The 24,193-nt window shown below is 39.7% G+C and overlaps 2 protein-coding genes across 4 annotated transcripts in view; both read right to left on the bottom strand.

Annotated features, from left to right (window-relative positions):
• The window catches only part of PDCL2 (phosducin like 2), a 35,500-nt gene extending 16,050 nt beyond the window's left edge, over positions 1-19,450 (bottom strand). The window contains exons 1-3 of the mRNA XM_010362941.2: positions 19,309-19,450; positions 10,956-11,076; positions 9,323-9,413 (exon numbers count right to left, since the gene is read on the bottom strand). Of these exons, the coding sequence (XP_010361243.1) occupies positions 9,323-9,413; positions 10,956-11,076; positions 19,309-19,314 (218 nt within the window). The 5' untranslated portion in view covers positions 19,315-19,450. The remainder of the gene's footprint in view (positions 1-9,322; positions 9,414-10,955; positions 11,077-19,308) is intronic.
• Positions 19,451-22,390: 2,940 nt separating this feature from the next.
• Positions 22,391-24,193, bottom strand: part of NMU (neuromedin U) — a 35,054-nt gene continuing 33,251 nt past the window's right edge. For all 3 annotated transcript variants that reach the window (XM_010362952.2, XM_010362959.2, XM_010362969.2), the window contains one exon: positions 22,391-22,572. The gene's annotated coding sequence lies outside the window, so the exon portion shown is untranslated. The remainder of the gene's footprint in view (positions 22,573-24,193) is intronic.

Genomic DNA, 24,193 nt, shown 5'->3' with positions numbered 1-24,193 from the left:
TTCTAGATCAGTACCACCTAAATGGATGCTTTGTGTGTTTCTAATTATTACTATTACTATTATTATTATTATTCAGACAGAGTCTCGGCTCTGTTCCCCAGACTGGAGTGCAGAGGCGCATCTCGGCTCACTGCAAGCTCCGCTTCCCGGGTTCACGCCATTCTCCCGCCTCAGCCGCCCAAGTAGCTGGGACTACAGGCGCCCCCCACCACGCCCAGCTAATTTTTCGTATTTTTAGTAGAGATGGGGTTTCACCGTGTTAGCCAGGATGGTCTTGATCTCCTGACTTCGTGATCCACCCATCTGGGACTCTCAAAGTGCTGGGATTACAGGCGTGAGCCACCGCGCCCGGCCGTGTGTTTCTACTTCTTTCCCCACTTAATTTAGTTCTGAATTCACATCCCCGGTGAAATATCTAAATCACATCCTTTACCTTTACTGCAATAAACTCTGAAAAATATCATTTTAGGGTTTTAGCTTCCATGGTACTGGAATACACCAAGAGAAAGGGGAACATATGTGAAAAAGGCCAATTTAGTATTATATGACACAAACAATATACTGATTTGTTTATTGCTATGCATAAATTTTTTCATCCTTTTAGCTAGAAGAGCTTCTGAACTGACTCCCTTGTTACTTTATAGTTAATTATCTACACAATAACATTTGTCTCTTGTTAGAATATTACATTTAAAAAAAAAAAATCTTGTCCTAAGATACTGGCTAGGACCCATAGTATGATGTTGAATAACAGATGAGGTGGCGTGTGGTGGCTCCAGCTTGTAATCCCAGCACTTTGGGAGGCCAAGGCGGGCACATCTCTTGAGGTCAGGAGTTCGAGACCAGCCTGGCCAACGTGGTGAAACAGTCTCTACCAAAAAATACAAAAATTAGTTGGGCATGGTAGATGTGCCTGTAGTCCCAGTTACTCCGGAGGTTGAGGTAGGATAATCACTTGAGCCCAGGAGACAGAGGCTGCAGTTAGCTGAGATTGGGCCACTGCACTCCAGCTGGCGCAACAGAGCAAGACTGCCCTCCTCCTACCGACAAAAAAAAAAAAAAAAAAAAGTGAATAATTCGTCTTTTTCTCATACAAGGTGTTAAAATTTTTATCAAGTAAAAAAAATTATGTTACTTTAGTTTTTTTTTTTTTTTTTTTTTTTTTTTGAGACAGTCTCGCTCTGTCACTAGGCTGGAGTGCAGTGGCATGATCTCGGCTCATTGCAAACTCTGCCTCCTGGTGTGTCTGGAATTGGTGGGTTCTTGGTCTCGCTGACTTCAAGAATGTAGCCACAAACCCTGGTGGTGAGTGTTACAGTTCTTAAAAGGTGTATCCAGCGTTTGTTCCTTCTGATGTTCGGATATGTCCGCAGTTTCTTCCTTCTGTTGGGTTCCTGGTCTTGCTGACTTCAGAAGTGAATCTGCAGACCTTTGCCGTGAGCGTTGCAGCTCTTACAGGGGGTGCACTTGGAGTTGTTCATTCTTCCTGGTGGGTTCGTGGTCTCCCTGGCTTCGGGAGTGAAGCTGCAGACCTTCATTGTGAGTGTTCACGACTGAAGCTGCAAAGCTTCACTGTATTACAGCTCTTAAACGCAGCATGGACCCAAACAGCGCCCAGCAGCAAGATTTATTGTAAACAGCAAAAGAATAAATCTCCCAACCTGTGGAAGAGGGCAGAGTAGGTTGCCACTGACTGCTTCTGGCAGCCAGCTTTTATTCCCTTATCTGGCCCCACCCACATCCTGCTGATTGGTCCATTTTACAGAGAGCTAATTGGCCCATTTTACAGAGAGCTGATTGGTCTGTTTTGACAGAGTGCTGATTGGTGCATTTACAATCCTTTAGTTAGACACAGAGTATTAGAGAAGTTCTCCAAGTCCCCACTAGGTTAGCTAGATATAGAGTACTGATTGGTGTATTTACAAACCTTGAGCTAAACACAGAGTACTCACTGGTGTATTTACAATCCTTTAGCTCCACACAGAGTGCTAGACAGGAAAGTTCTCCAAGTCCCCACTAGGTTAGCTAGATACAGAGTACTGATTGGTGTATTTACAAACCTTGAGATAGACACAGGGTGCTGATTGGTGTATTTACAATCCCTTAGCTAGACATGAAAGTTCTCCAAGTCCCCACTAGACTCAGGAGGCCAGCAGGCTTCATCTAGTGGATCCCATATGGGGGCTGCAGGCAGAGCTGCCCACCAGTCTGCAGCTGGGCCTGCACTCCTCAGCCCTTGGGCTGCGGATGGGACCAGGTGGCACGGAGCAGTGGGTGGCGCCAATCGGGGAGGCTCCTGCCCTGAGGGAGCCCACCGCACAGAGGGGGCTCGGACATGGCAGGCTGCAGGCCCTGAGCCCTTCCCCACGGGTAGGTGGCTGAGGCCTAGCAAGAATTCGAGCGCAGCGCCTGCAGTGCTGGGGTACCCTGCGCAACCTCAGCAGCTGCTGGCCCGAGTGCTAAGCCCCTCACTGCCGGCTGCTCCCAGTGCGCTCCCAGTGGGGGCCTCGAGCCCACACCCGCTGGAACTCGTGCTGGCCTGTGAGCACCCCACTGCAGCCCCGGTTCCTGCCCGCGCCTCTCCCTCCACACCTCCCTGAGAGCAGAGGGAGCCGGCTCCGGCCTCAGCCAGCACAGAGGGGGGCTCCCACAGTGCAGTGGCGGGCTGAAGGAGTCCTCAAGCGCAGCCAGAGTGGACGCAGAGGCCGAGGAGGCGCTGAGAACGAGGGCTGCTAGCCCATTGTCACCTCTCACTGCGTTCAAGCAATTCTCCTACCCCAGCCTCCCATTTATCACTAGTTTTTAAAAAATATTTTCTTGCTGTATTGTTTTTACTTTAAATGAGGAATTTGCTTTAAATCAGCACTAACAAGTACAGACTTTCTTAAGAACAAGTAATATTTTTAAACATTACTGATTCAGGTACAGAAATGAAAATAATGCCATAATTTGGTGGCAACTAAATTTGTGATTTTGATGTGGAATATGCAAATAAAAGAATTTATATTTATGGTATCGCTCTTCAGTCTCTGTGGTAGACACAGGTAGGGTGATCATCATTATAGCTTTCTCTTCTGGGGAAGCTACATTTACCTGGAAGACTACATTTGCCAGCTTGCCTTGCACTTGGATTAGGGTCATGAGACTAGATTACAGCCCATGGCACATGAGTGAAAGCGATATATAGATTTTGATGACTCACCCCTAAAATGTTCCATGTGACCTTTCACATTTTCTGATCCACACAACTGCAAATAAAGGTTTCTGAGATTATGTAGCCCCTAATGAAACAGCCCAGGTTCATAGTCATCACCTGGAGGAGAGCTACTCAGGAGAACGATAGGACAAGCATCAAAGAGTTGTGCAACCATCACCACTACCTAATTCAAAAACATTTTCATCACTCCACAATAAACCCATATCTATTTGTAGTTACTCCCTATCCCCCATCCCAGGCCCTGGTAAACAATAATTGCATTCTGTCTCTATGACTTTTTGTACTGGTTCTTTCCCCTAACATGTTTTCATCCGTGTTGTAGAACATATTGGTACTTCATTTCAATTATGGCTGAATAGTATTCCACTGTATAGATATATCACTTTTGGTTATCTATTCATCAACTGATGACATTTAGATTGTTTCCATTTTGGCGTTATTGTGAATAATGTTGCTATGGCCATTCCTATACATGTTTTGAATTTTCTTGGGCATATACTTAGAAGTGGAATTGCTGGATCATATGCTAACTTTACATTTAACCTTTTGAGGATCCACCAGACTGTTTTCCAAAGTGGCTGTACCATTTACATTCCCAGTGGCAATTCACAGGGTTCCAATCCCTACCAACTTATTTATTATAACCACCTTAGTGTTTGAAGTAGTCTCCCAATGTGGGGTCTTCCCTAACTCCAATAGTTAGTGTCAGAATTGAAATGAATTGTAGAACACCCAGTTGGTGTCCAGGAAGTTGGAGATTTTGGTTGTGGGGGACCCTGACCCAACATTTCATGTCAGAAGAAGTATAAGTAAAACACACCAGAGGAACTAAAAAGTACAGTAACTAAAATAAAAAAATACATTGGAGAGTTCTGAAAGCAGATTTGAAGAAGCAGAAGAATCAGCAACCTTGAAAACAGGACAACTGCAATGATCCAATCTGAGGAACAGAAAAAAAAGAATGAAAAAAATAAACAGGGCCTAAAGGGTCTATGGTTATCAAGCAGACCAACACACATATTGTGTGAATCTCAACAGAAAAGACAGAGAGAAAAAGCATAAAGCATATTTTAAGAAATAATGGCTGAAAACTTCCCAAATTTGATGAAATACATGAATCTATAAATCCAAGATGTTCAACATACTGCAAGTATGATAACAGTATGATAAACTCAAAGACACCCATATGGGGATACATCATAAACTACTGAAAGGCAAGAAGAGACAATGAGAAACTTGAAAGCAGAGAGAAGCGAGTCATCACATATAAGGGGTCCTCAATAAGACTGTCAGCCAGTTTCTCAGTACAAATTTTGGAAGCCAAAAAGGCAATGAGTTGATATTTTTTAAATGCTGAGAGAAAACAACCGTCAAGCAAGAATTTGATATTTGGCAAAACTATGCTTTAAGAATGAGGGTAAATTAACGCATTCCTAGATTTAAAAAAATAAAAATAAAAAGACATCAAGGGACCTAGACCTGCCTAAAATATATGTGAAAGGAGTCCTTTGGGCTGAAATGAATGGGTACCAGATAGTAAGTATCCAAAGACATATGAAGAAATGAGGAACATGGTAAAGTTAACTACAAAGGGAAATATAATAGCCAGTATTACCACTTGGCTTTTACATAAGAAAATGTAAAAGCCATTATTGGAGTTGGCTTTTTTTTTTTTCTTTTTGAGACAGGAGTTGGTTTCTTTTTTTTCCCTTTTTGTTACCCAGGCCGGAGTGCCGTGGCGCGATCTTGGCTCACTGCAACCTCTGCCTCCCAAGTTCAAGCAATTCTCACACCTAGCCTCCTGAGTAGCTGGGATTACAGGCGTGTGCCACCATGACCGGCTAATTTTTTTGTATTTTTATTAGACATGGGATTTCACCACGTTGGCCAGGCTGGTCTCGAACTCTTGACCTCAGGTGATCTGCCCACCTCAGTCTCCCAAAGTACTGGGATTACAGGCATGAGCCATCATGCCTGGCCTAGAGTTGGTTTCTAACTTCTCTTTTTCTCCTGTATGATATAAGAGGGAAATACATAAAGCAATTAATAATAAATCTATGTTAATGGATGCACAATATACAACAATGTAGTCTGTGACACTAACAAATAAGGAAAAGGATGGAGATGTGTTTACATGCTATTGAAGTGAAGTTGGTATTATTTAAAGTAGGCCATTGTAAGATGTTAATTTTTATCCTTAGGATAATCACTATGAAAAAACTAAAAGATAGACAGAAAATGAAAGAAGGAGGAAATAAAAATCATACGCTACAAAAATCAGCTAACTGTGAAAAGAAAGCAGTAATGGAAGACTTAAAAAACAAAAATTATATAAGAAATACAGAAAACACCTAAGTAGCAAAAGCAACTCCTTTCTTAACAGTACTTACTTTAAATGTATGTGAATTTTAAATTAATGTGATTAATCTCCAACTAAAGGCAAAGATTGGCAAAATGAATCTTTAAAAAAGCATGTTCCAGATTTCTCAGTCCTTTTTTTTTTGAGACAGAGTCTTGTTCTGTCGCCCAGGCTGGAGTGCAGTAGCACAATCTTGGCTCACTGCAACCTCCGCCTCCCAGATTCAAGCAATTCTCCTGCCTCAGCCTTCTGAATAGGTGGGATTACAGGTGCAGGACACTACACCCAGTTAATTTTTGTATTTTAGTAGAGACAGAGTTTCACCATGTTGGCCAGGCTGGTCTTGAACTCCTGACTCAGGTGATCCGCCTGCCTTGGCCTCCCAAAGGGCTGGGATTACAGGCATGGGCCACTGTGCCTGGCCTTCTCAGGCTTCTTTTATAAGAGCACTAATGCCGTTCATGAAGGGGGAGCCCTCATGACCTAACTACCTCCCTAAGGCTCCACCTCTTAATGCCATCACCTTGTGGGGGGGATTAGGTTTCAACATATGAATATAGGAATATCGGGCGGGGGGGACACAAACATTCAGACCACAGCACCATCATTTAGTGGTTTTTAGGGAGGTTACATTAGACAGGCATGATTGAATAAATCATTGGCCACTGGTGATTAACTCAATCTCTAGCCCCTCTCCCCTCGCCAGAGAGCAGGGAATAGTATTAAAAGTTCTAACCTTCTTATCACATGGTTGGTTCCTCTGACAACCAGCCCTCATCCTAAAGCTACTAGGATCCCCTCCCCCAAGAATCATCTCATGAGCATACCAAAGGTACTTTTATCACCCAGCAAATTCCAAGTATGTCTGTGTCAGGAACTGGGGATGAAGATCAAATATATATTTCTTATTGTCACAGTTCCAGAATATATTTTATTCCTGTTTATAACTTCTATTTCTTTATTGCTATTCTCTTTTTGATCATACATTCATATCTTTTTAGCTCTTTAAGCATCTGTGAGATAGTTGTCTTAAAATATTTGTCTAGTAAGTCTGACTTCTGGGCTTCCTCAAGTACATTTTCTATCAGTATATTTTGTTCCTTTGAATGGACCATACTTTCTTGTTTGTGTACGCCTTGTGATTTTTGTTGAAAACTAGACATTTGAATCCTATAATGTGGTAACTTTGGAAATAAGTTCTCCTCCTTTGCCAGGGTTTTGTTTTAATTGTTGTAGGCTGTCTTTGTACTGGGAATCATTCTGAGGTATAAGCTTTAAGGTCTTCTCACGTATTTTCTGAGCCTGCATCTTCCCCAGAGTAAATGCACTGGCTTTCTATATTTTCCCAAAAGTACAGTTGGTTTTGAATCTTTAAAAAAGGTTATAGCTCTTTTAAATCCTCTGATAGCTGCCTGAGCCAGTGGGGGTTCACACAATGGCAACCAGTCTCTGTTCCTGTACATCCATGTTCAGAAGCAGCAATCTGTAATAAGAACACAGAACCCCAATATTTGGAGGAAAATATCCTATTGTCCACCTTGGCTCCAGCAAGCTGTGTCAGAAATATAGGTTGTCAACTGCCTGTCATGGAGCTAGGGATTGAGTACGAACAGCTGCTACTGAACTGAGTGCTGACATCAACTGATACTGCCATTTACCAGCCAAGTTTTCACTTGGAAACTACAAGCATTCAATATTCTCCAAAGTACTAAAACAGTCACTTCAGACACTTCCGCTAGTACAATCTTCGATTAGGTAGAGAGATGGAGTTTTGGAGCTTCCTATTCTGCTATTTTCACTGATGTCTCATTAGTGGGTTTTGTTTATCTTTAAAGAGTTCTTCAATTAGGGTTTATTTGAAGTTTTCTTATAATTAAAGTTATGCATTACTGAGAAGGATACCACAGAGGTGATATGTCCTTCTCAGTACAACATACCAGGGGTTACTTGATCACCTCCCAGCATATTTTACTGGTGATATTAGACTTGATCATTTGCCTAAGACAGTATCTGCCTATAAACTTAGTATTTCCTCCTTTATAATTACTAAATATTTGGGGAAGAATTCTTTGAAATTATGCAATATCCTGTTGGTGTTTAAACTTTCAACCAGTCATTTTAGCATCCACCACTGGATCTTACCCATAGGAAATTACCACTGTTCTGATGGTGATTTTTCTATTTCTCTCATTTCATTTACATTTATTAAATAAAATTCTTTGGTAAGGGAGAGAGATTACTTCTTCCAAATTTGTTCATATATTAAGTTACTTATATCACTATGAACTTTCATATATTTATTTCATTATTTGCTTTATAATCCAATCATATAATTATTGATTTTGTTGTTCAAGTTGTTCTAACTTTGGCTCTTGGGAGATCTTTCCATTTGACTCCTGGGACTTTTTTTTTTTTTTTATAGTACTTCCTTACCTACTGGCAACATAAGATGCTTCATATTCGTATTATACTTTCCTAACACACACCGAAGGATCAAGCAGTTCACTAAGGAGCACTGATTCCTGTTATTAGAGAATAGTACTTATTTGTTTTTGTTTGTTTGTTTGAGATGTAGTTTCGCTCTTGTTGCCCAGACTGGATGGAGTGCAATGGCACGATCTCGGCTCACTGCTACCTCCACCTCCCAGGTTCAAGTGATTCTCCTGCCTCAGCTTCTCAAGTAGCTGGGATTACAGGCATGTGTCACAATGCCTGGCTAATTTTGTATTTTTAGTAGACACAGGTTTCATCATGTTGGCCAGACTGGTTTGAAACTCCTGACCTCAGGTGATCCACCCACCTCGGCCTCCCAAAGTGCCTGGATTACAGGCGTGAGACACTGCACCCTGCCTGAGAAAGATCTGATTGCTATATCTGCTCATTGCTCCTGGAGTATTGCTGTTCTAACTCCATTCACTGGTGGGTTTTGGTTTTTATTTTTGTTTTGTAGAGACAGGGTCTTACTATGTTGCCCAGGCTGGTCTGTAACTCTTAGCCTCAAGCAATCTTCCCACCATAGCCTCCCAAAGTCAGAGATTACAGGCATGAGCCACTGTGTCCAGTCCCAATTCACTTTTTTTTTTATTGTTAAAATGACCTTGCATTCCTGCAACCAATACCACTTGATCAAGATTTATTATTTCCTTAAATTGCTGGACTTAATTTGCTAATATTTCCTTAAAGATTTTGTGTTTACAGTCATGGGATATTTGTAGTACTCTGTTTTAGTGATGTCTTTCTCTGGTTTTAGTATCAGGATAATACTGGTCTTGTAAAAATTATTTTAGAAATTAGAACAGGTTCATACATTTCCCAGCTTATTTTAGTTGTGAAGTAAGTTGGGAAATGTATGACCCTGTTCTAATTTCTAAAATAATTTGTTTAAGAGTAGTAATTAATTACTCACTAAATGATAGTCAGCTTTGACAGACATCATGCTAGAAGGAAAATCATGGCCATCTTTTTATTGGCCTCTTATCGCTATATTCCACTTTAATCATACGTAGCTTGATGAAGTTATATTGTACATTATTGGATAATTTTCTATTCAATCAAAGGCAAAATATTAAGAAAAAATGAAGTAATAATGTAATAAAATTCCACCTTACATAAAGGGAGTTTCAAAATGTTACTTAAAAATTAGTTTTGTTCTTTGTAAAACCTATCTGACAAGACAAATCTTTTTAGTTTTATTCTTATAATAGTTCATTCAAAAATTTATGATTAACCCAAATGAATCACTGTACCTGTATGTTTCAATAGCTTGCATATCTTCTTCATCAAATTCATCTTCAGCTTCCTTCAGCTGTGCAAGAGTCATCTTTTCAAATGGTTTCACTAAAACAACATAAATTATAGATTATCAAATTGTTTAAAAATTTTTTTACTATACAGTCAATGTCTAGAAAAAAACTGTCTTAGACAAAGGAGATAAACAGTATCTTTAAACAGCCGGGTGTGATGGAATACCAGTACTTTGGCAGGTCGAGGTGGGCAGATCACTTGAGGTCAGGAGTTTGAGACAAAGCTGGACAACATGGTGAAACCCTATCTCTACTAAAAATACAAAAATTAGTCAGGTTTGGTGGCAACACCTGTAATCCTAGCTACTCGGGAGGCTGAGGCAGGAGAATCACTTGAACCCAAATGGCTGAGGTTGTAGTGAGCTGAGATCGCACCACTGCATTCCACCCTGGTCAACAAAGTGAGACTTGGTCTCAAAAAAAACAAACAAAAAAGAGTATCTTCAAACAAACATAAAGCAGCCAGCCACCAAAAAAAGCTATACATATTATAGAAAGTGTAACATTAAAGTATCACTCCGTCAAAGTTCATAGAAGTGACAGGCTACATTTAAAACTAGGTATGGGCCGGGCATATTGGCTCAAGCCTGTAATCCCAGCACTTTGGGAGGCCGAGATGGGCGGATCACGAGGTCAGGAGATCGAGACCATCCTGGCTAACATGGTGAAACCCCGTCTCTACTAAAAATACAAAAAAACTAGCCGGGTGAGGTGGTGGGCGCCTGTAGTCCCAGCTACTCGGGAGGCTGAGGCAGGAGAATGGCCTAAACCCGGGAGGCGGAGCTTGCAGTGAGCCGAGATCCGGCCACTGCACTCCATCAAGCCTGGGCGACAGAGTGAGACTCCATTCCCCCTCCAAAAAAAAAAAAACAAAAAAAACTAGGTATGAAAATCAATTAGATTTCATAAATTCAGATTTCCCTCAAGTACCTGGAAATCTTGATAAAGAAGACATACTATACACACTATAAGAATGATAAAAATAGATGGTAATAAGGTAGAGGGACATGTTGGGAGAAGAAAGCTCCCTAGGTTATGCAACAGGCTATTTCAGCTCTGTTATTAACTAGCATGCGATTTTCAAAATGTGAAATTAGTCGTTTTAGGTGTATACAAATACTGAAAGAATATAAATACTGAAAGTACTTGGAGTTTAAATTAAATTTTGTTTTGTTTTGTTTTTTTGAGACAGAGTCTTGCTCTGTCGCCCAGGCTGGAGTGCAGTGGCGCAATCTTGGCTCACTGCAAGCTCTGGCTCCTGGGTTCACGCCATTCTCCTGCCTCAGCCTCCCGAGTAGCTAGGACTACAGGCGCCCGCCACCCAGGCTAATTTTGTTTTTGTATTTTTAGTAGAGACGGGGTTTCACCGTGCTAGCCAGGATGGTCTTGATCTTCTGACCTCATGATCTGCCTGCCTCCGCCTCCCAAAGTGCTGGGATTACAGGCGTGAGCCACCGTGCCCAGCCTATATTAAATGATTTCTAATGTCCTCTCTCCCACTATGTTCATGAAGTACCTTGCTACTAACTTAACTGTATTATTCCCATCATCCAGCCCACCAAATCTACAACCATACCCATTGCTTCTTTCTGTAAACATAAAACCATTTCTTCAATTTCATCTTTTGACTCTTCTTTAGGAGGAAGAATGCCAAAATCTCTTAAAATGTCATTCCATTCTGTATCTTCATTGGGATCCTACACAAAAAGGAAAGAAAAGAAAATTAACATGGTTGTACACTTTAATATGTATTTGGAAAATTCATTGACATGTAGCACTTCAAGTGTTCAATTGTTCATGAGCTCTACAGTTAATTGGTTTTGAAGAATAAAGCAAAGTGATCTACTTTCTCCTACTTTCCAGCACTAATGGGATTATGTGCTCCATTGAAAACTTTAATAAAGTATCAATTTAGAATACATATATAGAATATTAAGGAAGTATCTCCTAAGTCATGGAAAATTTGCTGAAGACTGCATTGGGCAAAACCAATTCACATCATACACAAATACAGTTTGGTTTCCTTTTCTATCTAAGCATTCGAGATCATCAGATGAACTTCCTTTTTTTTTTTTTTTTTTTTGAGACAGAGTCTTGCTCTGTCACCCAAGCTGGAATGCAGTGGCATGATCTTGGCTCACTTGCAACCTTCACCTCCTGGGTTCAAGTAATTCTCATGCCTCAGCTTCCTGAGTAGCTGAGACTACAGGCTTGCTCCACCAAGCCCAGCTAATTTTTGTATTTTTACAGGGTTTCCCCATGTTGCTTCAGCTGGTCTTGAACTCCTGGCCTCAAGTGATCCTCCCTCCTCAGTCTTCCAAACTGCTGGGATTATCTTTGCTAATTTTAAAATTGGGTTGTTTTCTTACTACTATTATTTGAGTTCCATATATATTTTAAGTAGTAATGCCATGTCAAGTGTATTGCTTGCAAATATTTTTTCCCAATATATAGATTGTCTCTTCACTTCACTGTTTCCTTTGCTGTGCAGAAGTTTTTTAGTTCAATGTAATCTTGCCTATTTTTGCTTTGTTGCCTGAGCTTGGGGGATTAAATCCAAAAATTCACTGCTTAGACCGGTAGTGTGTAGTTTTTCCCCTGTGTTTTCTTCTTGTATAGTATTTTCGCAATTGCAGGTCTTATATTTAGGTCTTTAATCAATTTTTAGTAGATTTTTATAGATGGAGTGGGATAAGGGTCCAATTTCATTCTTCTGTATGTGAATATCCTGTTTCCCAAAACCCATTATTGAAGAGACTGTCCCTTCCCCCATTATGTGTTCTTGTCCCCTTTGCCAAAAATCAATTGACTGTAAATGTATGAGTTCATTTTTGAGTTCTCCATTAGTCAATGTCTATTTTATGCCAGTACCATGCTGTTTTGATTACAATGGCTTTGCAATATAGTTTGAAGTCAGGTAATGTGATGTCTCTAGTTTTCTTCTTTATGCTCAAGATTGTCTTAGCTATTCAGAGTTTCTTGTAGTGCCATATGGATTTTAGAACTGCTTTTTCTACTTCTGTATAAAAGGGCATATTGGAATCTTGATAAGGATTATATGGAATCTGCAGATTGCTTTGGGTAATATGAAGACTTTAACAATAATTTTTCCAATCCATGAACATGGAATATCTTCCTATTTATTTATGTCTTCTTCAATCTCCTTCATCAATATTTTATCATTTTCAGTCTACAGATTTTTCACATCCTTCTTTAAGGAGTATTTAAATCCTAAGTATTTACTTTTTTGTAAATATTATAAATGGGATTATTTCCTCTATTTATTTCTCTGATAGTTCATTGTTAGCATACAGAAATGCTACTAGTTTTTCGTTGTTGTTGTTTTGTTTCATTTTGTGTTTTATTTTTTGAGATGCAGTCTCGCTCTGTCGCCCAGGCTGGAGTGGAGTGGTGCAAACTCAGCTCACTGCAACCTCTGCCTCCTGGGTTCAAGCAATTCTCCTGTCTCAGCCTCCCGAGTAGCTGGAACTACAAGTGCCTACCACCTTGCCCGGCTAATTTTGTATTTTTAGTAGAGATGAGGTTTCACCATGTCGGCCAGGCTGGTCTCAAACTCCTGGCTTCAAGTGATTCACCCACCTCAGCCTCCCAAAGTGCTGGGATTATAGGTATGAGCCACCACACCTGGCCAGAAATGCTACTAGTTTTTACATTGATTTGGTATCTTGCAACTTTACTGTATCCATTTATTAGTCCTAACAGTTTTTTGGTGGGGACTTTAGGGTTTTATATATACAAGATTACATCATAAGCAAACAGCAACAATTTCACTATTTCCTTTCCTGTTTGGATGCCTTTTATTTATTTCTCTTGCTTAATTGCTCTGGCAAAGACCTCTGGTACTATATTGAATAGAAGTAGTGAGAATAGGCATCCTTGTCTAAGAAATAAAGCTTTCAACCTTGCCATTGAATATAATATCATCGGTAGATTTGTCATATATGCCTTTATTGTGTTGAGGTATATTCCTTCTATACCTAATTTGTTGCAAGTTTTTATCATGAAAGGATATTAAATTTGGTTGAATGCTTTTTCTGCATCTAACAAGATTATCATATGATTTTTGTCCATAATTCTTTTAATGTGGTGTGTCACATATGTAGATTTGCATATGCTGAAACATCCTTGCATCGACAAGATAAATTCCACTTAATTGTGGTACATTATTCTTTTAATGTGCTGCTGACTTCAGTTTGCTAGTATTTTGTTGGGGATTTTTACATCTGTGTTCTTCAGAGATAATGGCTTGTAATTTTCTTTTCTTGTAATGTCCAGGTCTGGCTTTGATGTCAAGGTAATGTTGATCTCATTAAAAAGATTTAGGGCTGGGTGCAGTGGCTCATGCCTGTAATCCCAGCACTTTAGGAGGCCGAGGCGGGCGGATCACCTGAAGTCAGGAGTTCGAGACCAGCCTGGCCAACATGGTGAAACCCTGTTTCTACTAAAAATACAAAAATTAGCTGGGCACAGTGGCAGGCACCTGTAATCCCAGCTACTCGGGAGACTGAGGCAAGAGAATCACTTGAAGCCAGGAGGAGGAGGTTGCAGTGAGCCAAGATCGCACCATTGCACTCCAGCCTGGGAGACAAAGTGAGACACTGTCACAAAAAAAGACAACAACAACAACAACAACAACAACACACATTTAGAAGTATTCCTTTTCTATTTTTGGAAGAGTTTAAGAAGGATTGGTATTAGTTCTCCTTGAAATGTTTGGTCGAATTTACTGGTGAAGCCATCAGGTCCTGGACTTTTCTTTGATGGGAGACTTTATTTTTTATTCAGTCTCCTTATTTGTTATTGGTCTGTTTAGATTCCGTATTTCTTCTTGATCCACTGTTGATAGGCTCTACGTGTCTAGGGATTTATCCATTTCTTCTAGGTTATCCAATCCATTGGCATGTAACTGTTCATATTAATGTCTTACAATGCTTTGTATTTCTGTGGTACCAGCTGTAAGGTCTCCTCTTTTGTTTCTGATTTTATTTGAGTCTTCTTTATTCTTAGTATTGGTAAGGTTTTGTTGATTTTATATTTTCAAAAAAACAAAGATTTTGTTGATTTTTTCTATTGTTTTTCTAGTCTTTATTTCATTTATTTCTGCTGTTTGTTATTTCTATCCTTCTGATAACTGTAAGCTTAGTTTGTTCTTTTATGTTGTTGGCATTTATTGCTATGCATTTCCCTCTTAAATCTGCTTTTGCTGCCTTCCATAGGTTTTGTTGTAGTTCCATTTTTGTTTTTCTCAATATATTTTAAAATTTCTCTTCTAATTTCTTCTTTGACCCATTGGTTGTTCAGTAGCATGTTGTTTAATTTTCACATGTTTGTTAATTTTCTAAGATTTCCCCTGTTATTCATTTCTATAATAGAAAATCTGTACTCATAAAATGATAGCCCCTCATTCTCTTCTCTTCCAAACTCCAGGAAACCACTGTTTTATGTTCTACTTTCTACCATGTATTTGACTATTCTATGTACTTCATGCAAGTGGAACCATACAATAATTGTCCTTTTGTGATTAGCCTATTTCGCTTAGCGGTTTTCAAGGTTCAACTACGTTGTAGCACGTAGCAGAATTCCATTCTTGGTTGAACAATATTCCATTGTACATATATACCACATTTTGTTTATTCATCCATCAATGGACATTTGGGTAGTTTTCACTTTTCATTGTTAGGAATAAAGCTGTTGTAAAAATGGGTATACAAATATCTGTTTAAGTCCTTATGTCCTTACTTTCAATTCTTTTGGGTATATACCTGGAAGGAGAATTACTGGATCATATGTTATCTGTTTAATTTGGAAGGAAATTACCAGTTTTCCACAGCAGTTGCACAGTTTTACATTCCTACCAGCAATGCAAAAGGGTTCTAATTTGTCTACATCCTTATCAACAGTTTTGTTATTGTCAATCTTTTCTATCAAACATTCTAGTGGGTGTGAAGTAGATTGTGGTTTTGAGCTGCATCCCCCTCATGATTAGTGATGTTAAGCATCTTTTCATGTGCTTATTGGCTATTTATAGATCTTCTTTTAAGAAATGTCTATTCAAGTTTGGCTGAGTCCATTTTGTACTCTATAACAAAATATCTTAGATGGTAAATTACAAAGAACAGAAATTTATTTTTCACTGTTCTGGAGGCTGGGAAATCTAAGATTATGGCACTGTCAAGTTCATTGTCCAGTGAGGGTCTGATCTCGTCTTTCAAGATGGTACTTTGAACACTGTGTCTTCCATAGGAAAGAAACACTGTGTCCTCACATGGCAAAAGACAGGATAGTTTAAAAAAAAAAAAAAAAAGGGACAAACTCTCTCTAGCGAGCCCTTTTATAAGGGTATCTAATCCCATTTACAAGGAAGGAGACGAATGGCCTAATCACCTGTTAAAGGCCCCACCTCCTAATACTATCACATTGGAAACACCTGAATTTTGGAGCCGACACAAACTATAGCAAAATCTTTTGACCATTTTTATATTGGGTTGTCTTTTTGTTATTGAATTTTAGGAAGTCTTTATATTTTCTGGATATTATCCTCTCATCAAATATATGATCAGCCAATATTTTCTATTCTGTGGGTTGTCTTTTTTTGTTGTTGTTGTTGTTTTTTGAGATGAAGTCTCGGTCTATTGCCCAGGATGGAGTACAGTGGAGCAATCTCGGCTCACTGCGAATTCCGTTTCCTGGGTTTAAATGATTCTCCTACTTCAGCCTCCTGACTAGCTAGGATTGCAGATGCCCACCACTACACCCAGCTAATTTTCGTATTTTTAGTAGAGATTAGGTTTCACCATGTTGGCCAGGTTGTCTCAAACTCCTGACCTCAATGATCCACCTGCCTCAGCCTCCCAAAGTGCTGGGATTACAGGTTTGAGCCACAGCACCTCACTACTTATCTTTTCAGTCTCTTGATAATGTCCTCTGAAGCAAAAAAAAGCTTTAAATTTGGTAAAGTACATTATTTATTTCTTTTGTTACCTGTGCTTTTGGTGTCATAACCAAGAAATTACTGTCAAACTCAATGTCATGAGTCTATCTTATGTTTCCTTTTAAGAGATTTCTACCTTTAGCTATAGGACTTTGATGTAGTTTGAGTTAATTTTTGTATACAGTTATGAAAGAAAAATAAATCTTAGGACCCCCAAATCACTAAGCCAAGGGAAAAGTCAAGTTGGGAACTATGTCAGGCAAATCTGCCTCTCATTTTATTCCTAAATAAAATAGCTACAAAGACAAAAAGCTACACACCTCCCTCACAATTTGCCCAAAAGGAAATTCCTTGTGGACAAAGGACAGACTGGAACTGAAAATCATCCCTCTCAGACTCACCTGAGACAAATGCATATCTGACTGCTTCCTCTGCTCTATTGTTTATGTAAAAATGCAGATTCGCTGAGCCAGACTAAATTGTGTATTCAGTGGAAAGCTAATCAAGGACTCAAAAGGATCAAGGACTCTCTTATCTACTTCTGACCTGAAACCCCCTCTTCAAGTTGTCCTGCCTTACTATACCAAACCAATGTACATCTTACACATATTGAGAATGATGTCTCCCATCTCCCTAACATATATAAATGCAAGCTGTACCCCAACCACATTGGACGCATGTCATCAGGACCTCTTACCACTGTGTCATGGGTACATCCTTAACGTTGGCAAAATAAACTTTCTAAGTCAACTGAAACCTGTTTCAGATATTTCAGATTCACAAAGTCTAAGATAAGGTTCCAACTTCATTCTTTTGCATGTGGATATCCAGTTTACCCAGCACAATTTACTGAAAAAAAAAAATTAACTGTTGCCCATTTAATGGTCTTAGCAATCTTGTTAAAAATTTTTTGAAAAGATGTGTGGGTTTATTTCAAGGCTTTCTATTCTACTCTTGTCTGTTTTATAGTTTTCAGTATTTATAAGTACAGTTGTTTTTGTTGTTATTGTTGTTGTTGTTTTTTGAGACAGAGTCTTGCTCTGTCGCCCAGGCTGGAGTGCAGTGGCGGCTCACTGCAAGCTCCACCTCCTGGGTTCATGACATTCTCCTGCCTTAGCCTCCCGAGTAGCTGGGACTACAGGTGCCTGCCACCATGCCAGGCTAATTTTTTGTATTTTTTTTTTAGTAGAGACAGGGTGTCACCATGTTAGCCAGGATGGTCTCGATCTCCTGACTTTGTGATCCACCCCCCTCGGCCTCCCAGAGTGCTGGGATTACAGGCATGAGCCACTGTGCCCGGCCAGTATGGTTGTTTTATAACCTATTTCTGATCATTCTGTTATCTAAAAATCTCTGTAAATCTGTTTTTCTTGGTTCATGGTCTCACGGTGGCTTATTTCCTTGTGTGCTTGGTTACCTTTGACTGATTTCTGCTTTCTGTCCTCGAAAACTTATTGATGGGAATTCCTTAAAGCCTAAACTAAACACATCTTCCTCTATAGAGGATTTATATTTTTTTTCCTCCAGGTATTTGAGGGCACTATAATATATAACGAATTCACAGTTTAAGGTTGCTGGACTACCCAACAATATGACTCAGGTTACAAATCCATATGAGAGCTGTCTTGGGCCGAAATGTTTTTCGACGGGGTTTACTCCTTTTCATTTTCTCCTCTGTTCCACTAAGCACCAAGATATCCTCCCCTAAATTCTCCTAGACATGTGTTTACCGCCGGTTCACCCTCCTACTCATCTCCCATACTTTGATGAACCAAACCCTTTGGTTCCACCTCAAATAATTTTCTATCATTCTGACTTCTTAGCTGGGACAGACTCCTGTAATAAAAGACAGATTAACAAGAGAAAAAACCTGTTTATTAGTATGTATACCTCATGGATACATTGGAGATACCAGGGAAAATGAGTGTATCTCAAAGAGGTTGCTTAGAATTCAGACTTAAATAACATGTTTAGCTGAAAAAAAAAGGGGGTGGTATGTGGGAAGCAAGTTATGGGGAGGAGACCAGGAAAAGCAGGGTGTATTAAGAGTAAGCTTTGTTAGCCAGGCACTGTAGTCCCAGCTCTTTGTCCCATTATCCCAAGATTATAGGTTGGTTCCCAACTCAAGCTTGTAATCCCAGCACTTTGAGAGGCCAAAGCAGGCAGATCTTTTGAGGTCAGGAGTCCGAGACTAGCCTGGCCAATGTGTTGAAACCCTGTGTCTACTAAAAATACAAAAAGTGGCCGGGCATGGTGGTGCGCTCCCCCACCACATTGGGCTGTACCCCAACCACATTGGACGCATGTCATCAGGACCTCTTAACACTGTGTCACGGGTACATCCTTAACGTTGGCAAAATAAACTTTCTAAGTCAACTGAAACCTGTTTCAGATATTTCAGATTCACAAAGTCTAAGATAAGGTTCCAACTTCATTCTTTTGCATGTGGATATCCAGTTTACCCAGCACAATTTGTTGAAAAAAAAAATTAACTGTTGCCCATTTAATGGTCTTAGCACTCTTGTTAAAATTTTTTTTGAAAAGATGTGTGGGTTTATTTCAAGGCTTTCTATTCTACAAAAACTAGTAGGTTTTCTGTTCTTATCAGTTTTTAAGGTAGTGGAGGAGGACAATCAAATTGAATTACACTTGGTCTAACGTTGCTGGTCTATTTCTTAAGTCAAAAAGAGTATGCAGCAGTAAGATTTCTATGATTCTGGTGTGAAATACAATACGCAACAACTCTTTAAACGTTTTCTCCAGCGACAGACACGTCTTAAAGGCTGAAAAAATGGCGTTTTCCTAGAGGATTTTTCTCAAAACTAGACAGAGAAGCACGCAAAATTTAGCACTTTTCAAGAACAAATGTTAGAGCCTAACTCCTGTGTCCGCCCTCCCCATTTGTGTCCCTTGGCTTCGGGCCCAGCTGGAGACCCACTGGGTGTTCCGGGGTCGCCCGGCGGGTCCCTACCCTCACCTGCATGATGTGCTGCTCTGCCCCTCACGAGCCCGCGTCGTCCTGTAGCTGGCGAGGCGCCACGGATTGAGACCCGCAGCCTCCTCCAGGCGGGAAGCGCGCCCGCTTCAGGCCGGGCGGTTTTGAGCGCCCGCCGGAAGAGGCAGAGGCGAACAAGGACTTGTTACGCTTGTACGGACGAGGCAGCTTGGTTGCCAGGCAATACAGGGGCCTAACACAGGGGATAGTTGTGGGTACTGACGCCCCAGAGCCTGGAGCATCTATCCCAAGCACTGCCTTTCCCGTTCGCTGTGTAGTGCTGGTGTGGACATTCCTGTCAACTTTTCCCTCCATCAACACCACTGAATCAACAGATTGTTTCAGAGCCTCTGGCACCCTTCAAACCGAGTCCTGTCTTCATGGAGAAATAACAAACTCCTGGAACGGAGAACCATTCAGAGGAGGGGTTCTTAACCTGGAATCATCCATAGACTATATATATTTTTTTGTTTTGAGACACGGTCTTGCTCTGTCGCACCGGCTGGAGTGAAGTGGTGCAAACACTGCTCACTGCAGCCTCCACCTCCATGGCTCAAGCAATCCTCCTGTATAAGCGTCCCAAGTAGCTGAGATCACAGATGCATATGCCATCATACCCAGATAATTTTAAAAAATTTTTTTTTGTAGAGACAGGGGTCTCACGTATTGCCTAGGCTGGTTTCAAACTCCTGGGCTCAAGTGATCCTCCCACTTCAGTCTCCCAAAGTGCTGGGATTACAGGCATGAGCCACCACACTTAGCCCATACAATATATTTGGAGAGATTTTAGGGAATATCTTGCTCCCCAGCCCCCAAATGTACCCATAATTTTGTTGTAGGTGTACATTTTTTTTTTTCTGAAATTAAGAAACAGAGCTTTCATTACATGCTTAAATGGGACTGTAGGCTCCCCAATTCCATCTTAAAAATCCACTGCCTTAAGTGACAGAAGCTCTGGCTTTAGGCCAGGCACGGTGGCACACGCCTGCAAACCCAGCTCTTTGGGAGGCTGAGGCAGGCAGATCACTTGAGCTCAGGAGTTCAAGACCAGCCTGGCCAACAAGGTGAAACTCCATCTTTACTAAAAATACAAAAACTAATGGGATGTGGCAGGTGCCCGTAATCCCAGCTACCCAGGAGGCAGAGGTTGCAGTGAGCCAAGCTGACACCACTGCACTCTAGCCTGAGTGACAGAATGAGATCTGTCTAAACTGAGGGGGAAAAAAAAAAAAGCTCTGGCTTTAGGTAGGATATCTAGACAGGTGGGGGTTCCTTTGTGTTTAAATTAAGGAAAGGATGTTTACTGGGAGCTGCCAGGAACTTGAGGAAAACACTTGGTGTTTTACACAAGTTGTTTTACACAGTTCCAGAGATGTACTCACAGGACTTGGAAAGAAAAAAAAATGTTTTTAATGACATAACTTTAAACTTGGGTTCAGCATGGGACGAGTCCATCTGTAGTGCCCAGCTGGTACTTAATACAAATCTTATACTCCTAGTAGCCCATATATTCTGTTGTGTTTGCGTATGAGGCATGAATTTGTTAAATATAAATAATTAAAAACATATCACAATTTTTGTAATAATGTCTTGGTATTTTCCTCATCTTCTTCCTCTTCCTCTTTCTTCTTCTTCATCCCCGGAGCCCTAAAAATGTTACCTGTATCTCTCTGGATTTCTGAGAGGCCCTGGAAACTGCTGATTAAATTAACATTCTTTTCTTGTTTTGACAATCCAAAGTCCAGGTTAGTTGAAGTACTGTGCACAGAACTAGCTAATGCAGCCCCATGCATTTGTGGCTTTAGGGCAGCATGCTCTCCTTGCTCTCAAGTCCCCATCTTATCAAGGCATTTTTTTTTTTCTAAAAATAATGTAGGTTTTTCTCTTCGGCTTCTTCTTATGTTCTTCACTCAGGCTGACAAGAAGTGAAATTCAGGAACTTTGTTAGCAAAAGGTGTAACTTAACCTATAATAATTGCTCAACATTAGGAAGACAAAGGTTTGTTAGATACTCTGCTCTGAAGAATATCTGTATAGACCTAATTCTACCTACTCGAAAGAGCCACTGCTTTCTAATCAGCCAGCAACCTTCTTGATGGAGGAGGTGGGAACCTAAGACAGAGGTCAGAAGAAAAAAGATCAAGGGAACCTGAGAGGAGATAAATTCAACCTCCATCTGAAGTTAATTCTGTGCCCACTAAACATTGATTTGATGTTAAAAGTTCCCAATTTGTGTTCATGATCCTCTATCAATAAGATTATTTTCTTTCTGCTAATAGACAGGACTGCTTGCCTTTCAGATGTTGTGAGGTGAAGTAACTTATTTTAGGATAAACTGAATACTATGAATTGGTGGAAAAAGTTAGTCCTCTGATATATTTGTAGCAATCAGATATCCATTATACAGTTTATAAATCAGAACTTGATTATTGGACTATTGGATGGGTTATGGCCCAATCCTCCAACTAGTATAGTTTCAGTTGGTGCTCACATTCTAAGATTGGTAGCTACTGGGCATTCTGGTATTTATGAGAGCTGGTGTTTTGTCACTGACAAAATCCAAATACGATAAACTAAAACAGCTCATTAAAACTCAATTCTCAACTCTCTATGAGTGCCTTTAATGAAAACATCAAAAATGCATGTGGGCAGGGCACAGTGACTCATGCCTGTAATCCCAGCACTTTGGGAGGCCAAGGCGGGTGGATAACCTGAGGTCAAGAGTTCGAGACCAGCTTGGCCAACATGGCAAAACCCCGTCTCTACTAAAAATACAAAAAAAAAAAAAAAAATTAGCTGGGCATGGTGGTGCATGTCTGTAATCCCAGCTAGTCGGGAGACTGAGGCAGGAGAATCGCTTGAACCCAGGAGACAGAGGTTGCAGTGAGCCAAGATTGCACCACTGCACTCCAACCTGGGTAACAGAGCAAGACTCTGTCTCAAAAAAAAAAAAAAAAAAAAAAAAAAAGGCGTGTCAGTACTGTCAAACCCGGCAGGGATCTAAGGAACATCATTATTTACAGGTTTATTACACAGTATTTCTCATTAAAACAATAAGCAAAAATATTTTTAGATTTTTTAAATTTTCAACAAATTAAACATTTACAACATTGTTACAACTGAGAACATTGACAACACAGGGATTTTCAACAGAGTAAATTTAGCAAGGATTTTTTTCAGAAGAAAACAAAATGTCAGTACATTTTGTATTACATAGCATTGTTCTGTGGAAAATTAGTTGGCATCCTGCAAAAAAAGAAAAACTGAATTAGATTTAAGTGCAAACGACCACGTGAATATGTGTATATATTTTCTATATTTTGTCATAGAATAACATTAGCATCTGAAATATTTCCCAGCTGTTCTTCTGTGTGTGTGTGTGTGTATATATGTGTGTGTATTGTGTATGTATATATATATATACATTGTGTGTGTGTATATGTGTGTGCATTGTGTATGTGTGTATATATATACACATACACACACAGAAGAAATATATATATATGTATTTTTCTTTTTTGAGACAGAGTCTTGCTCTGTTGCCCAGGCTGGCGTGCAGTGGCGTGATCTCGGCTCACTGCAGCCTCCACCTCCTGGGTTTAAGCAATTCTCCTGCCTCGGCCTCCTGAGTAGCTGGGATTACAGAAGTGCACCACCACGCCCGGCTAATTTTTGTATTGTTAGTAGAGACAGAGTTTCACCATGTTAGTCAGGCTGGTCTCGAACTCCTGACCTCTAGTGATCTGCCCACTTTGGCATCCCAAAGTGCTGGGATTACAGGCGTGAGTCACCGTACCTGGCCTGTCTGTATATTTTTAACTACATATCATTTAATCTATCTCTAATGGAACACTTATTCTGTATGTCTGTGGCTTCCAACAGTTTACAGTATTTAACTATTTAAAAGTGATTTCCTAAAGCTCATTCATACCAATAAGATTTATGAATAAGCTATTTCAAAAGCTACATTTACTCCTTGTATATCTATTTCCTCATATATTTGCAACTAAATAGTTCTATTTTATGTTTAACCACTTTCTAAATAAATATAGGTCATCAGGATAGAGAAAGGCCTTAGAAAATCAGATGAGAAAAACAAAGAAAACATGATTATTATGTTGTTTTTCTATTGGCAAAATGAAATGAAATCGTGAGTACATTAGTTTATGTATACCCTAATCTTGAAAATAATCTGAATAAAGCAATTATTCTCAATTTTGGAGATTTTTTTTTTTTTACTAAATTCACCAAATCATAGATTAAATTTCATTTCACATTCTGAACACTCTAATACTTACTTCGATGTTACAAATGCAGCTATTTTTTTCCCATTTAGTATTAAGCTATTTAAAAACATTTTTTTTTGTTTGTTTGTTTGTTTTTTTTTTTGAGACGGAGTCTCGCTCTGTCGCCCAGGCTGGAGTGCAGTGGCCGGATCTCAGCTCACTGCAAGAAAAACATTTTTAATGCCAATTTACATTTATAATATTATAAAAGATAAAATATCCATTAGCTCTCTATTCTTTGTTCCTTGAAAAAATACAAAATTAAGAATATGTTTTCTCATATTCCTCATGTGAACATAATTTATCAGACCTCTTCTGAAGCAGGAGTTAATACCAAACACAGTTTGCAAATTCAAGTTCCTAATTAGATCCCACGAGCACATTAAATTTTTCCTTCACTTTTCCACTATTTGAATCTTTTGTTTCTTTCTTTTCTAATTGAATTGGCTAACACATTGAGAACTACATTAAATAAGAAATTAGAGAGTATCTTTATCTTGTTCCTGACATTAATGGAAATGCTCCAAAGTGTTTCACTAACAAGCCAGCTACTGTACTAACTTGGTTTGAGACCATTATAT

This window comes from Rhinopithecus roxellana, chromosome 2, assembly GCF_007565055.1.
Source record: "Rhinopithecus roxellana isolate Shanxi Qingling chromosome 2, ASM756505v1, whole genome shotgun sequence".
Classification (NCBI taxonomy): Eukaryota; Metazoa; Chordata; class Mammalia; order Primates; family Cercopithecidae; genus Rhinopithecus; species Rhinopithecus roxellana.
This window is presented reverse-complemented; position numbering and strand designations above follow the sequence as displayed.